This window comes from Lissotriton helveticus, chromosome 2_1 (genome assembly GCF_964261635.1).
Source record: "Lissotriton helveticus chromosome 2_1, aLisHel1.1, whole genome shotgun sequence".
Taxonomy (NCBI): Eukaryota; Metazoa; Chordata; class Amphibia; order Caudata; family Salamandridae; genus Lissotriton; species Lissotriton helveticus.
In genome coordinates, this window is record NC_136059.1 from 1,496,274,510 (window position 1) to 1,496,277,089 (window position 2,580).

Consider the following 2,580-nt stretch of genomic DNA (forward strand, 5'->3'; position numbering starts at 1 on the left):
GTTGTGATTGTAGCATCGAGTTCTGGAACAAGATTTGGGCTAGGTCAATAAAAATCTCTAGATCTGCATCCACCACTCAATCTCACTTTTTTCTATACCAGATGCTATTTTTTAGTCCTACCTTCATAGCTGATTTTGCACATGCTTATAATAAGACTTGTTGGTCCTCTGACTGTCCTTTGGCTGACCTGATGCACCTTCTGTTTTCCTGCCTCTGGTAGTCTCCTTTTAGGTACAAATTTGGTCTTCTATTTCAATTCTTTTTAATTTACAAATCCCTATATCAAATGTTCTTTTTACAGGAAGCTTATCAGAGTCGCTGGGGTTATTGACTCATGAAAGAGGATTGTTTGACTTGTTGGTAGCTTTAGCTTTTCAGGAAATTATAACAAATTGGAAATGTTCAAATAGACTCTTGGATAGCTAAAATGGAAGGAATACTGAACTGTCCGGCGTCTACAGAGCAGGCTTAGATTATGCCAATTTTTTGGGCTACATCCAGTGCATCATAGTCTGGAGCTAGATGCACATATGCTTTCTTCTCGCCGTCTGGCCTGATCAAGGTGTTGACCTTGGCAACATCAATATCATAATGTTATGTTATGTTATGTTAATAACTTTTATTCAGCGCACAGCTGCCCCAGCGAAGGGGCGTCCTGGCGCCTGATCCAGTATCACAACACAACAAAGCACCGCTAAAAAGAAGGAGGATCAGTCAGTAGAGGTGAATAGATAGGTTTTGATCGCACGTCTGAAGAGAGTCAGGCTATCAAGGGCACGGATATGGGCAGGAAGGGAATTCCATAATCCGGCCGCCATAACTCGAAATGAACGGCCGCCCATTCTACTCAGTCTGAATCTAGGCGTGTTCGCTAAATGGAGAGATTCCGACCTGAGAGACCGCCTGGGGACATACTTACAGCCTGTTTGATCTGATACTTGTTAGTCTTGACATCCACAATGAAGACCAGCGTGTTGTTATCTTCAATCTTCTTCATGGCAGACTCCGTGGTAAGAGGGAACTTAATAATCGCATAATGGTCAAGTTTGTTCCTACGAGGAGCACTCTTCCTGGGATACTTCGGTTGCCTCCCTAACCTCAAGGTCCTCAGCCTCCTGAAAGTGGGGGCTGTCCTAATTTTCTTCTTCTTGTGACTGTGTACCCTCTTAAGAACAGCCTTTTTAGCTTTCAAAGCCTTTGACTTTGCTTCAGTATTAACAGGGACAGCTTCCTTCTTGGCCTTCTGTGCCATCTTGGGGGGTGAAAGGAATGGATAGATAAAAATGATATTCTCAGCTCCTTCCAAGCCACTTTCCGCAGGAAAGTTTTAACCATTGACAAAGCCTTTCATTTTTGTTGCTCTACTGGAGGACTTTTGTAATCGTCAAGAGCAAACTTTATGTTGCATTCATCGATTTAAAATCCCCTTTTGATTTAGACCCTCTGTTTGGTCTTTAGACGACCCTTGCTAATTTGGCTATGCCCCCTGACATGCTATTGTTATGAGTACATCTACATAAGAATCATTTTGTACAAATGATCTAGGGTGACCAGGGCCAGTTGACTGACAGGATACCAGTACTTAAAGAGAGTCCACCAGAAATGCGTCCTGGCATCCACACTGTGTTCGTTATTTACAAACAACATCGTGCATTTTCTGCCCCAGGTAGATATGGATGTCCCCTCATTGGCCAAAGTCAAAACTCCCATTTTCCCATTGGTGATGACACTTTGTTGATTTCAAAGACCCTGAGCAGCCTCCAAAAACTCTTTACTCACTTTATTGAGTGTTGCATTGCTCGTGACTTGGAGAGCAACAATTCCAAAACAAAATTGATGTTGTTTAATCTATAAAAATTGCATAAAAGGAGTATTGTCCTCGGGTGTATTCCCTCTTGCAAAGGTGTAATATTTCACTTATGGGTGTGACATTCTCTGTAGGCATGACTTAAATGTCCCATGTCAACAAAGCGGCCATAAAACGCAAGCAGGTGTTGGGTGCATTACTCAAAGAATATTGTACTTCCTATCACGCCCACACTGAAAATCTACAAGACAAATGCATTGGGTTCGGCCCTTTACAGGGCCAAACTTGATGTTTTCTAATACAGAGGTACTAGCTAGAGTTAAAAACAAATTTTAGAGCAATCTAACTTTTTTCCCTTTCAGTTCTCCACTGTCTCCACTCCTCATGGACCTGGGTGTTAGAAGGTTGGCAAGTAAAATAAGGTTGCATACATTACTATATAGGAGGGATCTATGGCCTACTCCCAAACCAACCCACTATGCTGTTGCCCTCCATGAAGTAATGAAAGTCAACCATTTCAGTAAGGTACCCTGGCTCTCTTAAATCAAAGAGATGCATTATTCCCTTTGGTTGTCTAGTTGTTGGTGCACATGGCTACAACTAGCTTCCAGGCCAAGGTCTTTTTGAAACGGCACTACTGGGCAATCACAATGAGCAATGAATCCTGGAAAGCTCTCTTTTCCAAGCCATCAAGTGAATTCATTGATTTTAAGCCCTCCTTTGGCTATGAGTTGCTATGGGACCAGGTGTCTGGCACACTGTACAGGAAGTT

At 42.5% G+C, this 2,580-nt stretch overlaps 1 protein-coding gene across 1 annotated transcript; it reads right to left on the reverse strand.

The window, feature by feature from the left end:
- Positions 1 to 469: 469 nt before the first annotated feature.
- On the reverse strand, positions 470 to 1,253 carry LOC144819812 (large ribosomal subunit protein uL23-like). Its single transcript, XM_078677545.1, has 2 exons — positions 914 to 1,253; positions 470 to 597 (listed from the first exon to the last, which is right to left on the reverse strand). Exons 1-2 carry the CDS (start codon positions 1,251 to 1,253, stop codon positions 470 to 472), a joined length of 468 nt encoding a protein of 155 aa, XP_078533671.1.
- Between the last annotated feature and the right edge of the window lie 1,327 nt (positions 1,254 to 2,580).

Excerpts from the sequence above, each read along its gene's own strand:
- LOC144819812 (XM_078677545.1), bottom strand. The coding sequence starts at position 1,253 with ATGGCACAGAAGGCCAAGAAGGAAGCTGTCCCTGTTAATACTGAAGCA. Across the intron at positions 598-913 it reads GATCAAACAGGCTGTAAGTA|AACATTATGATATTGATGTT; the intron begins TGTCCCCAGGCG and ends ATAACATAACAT.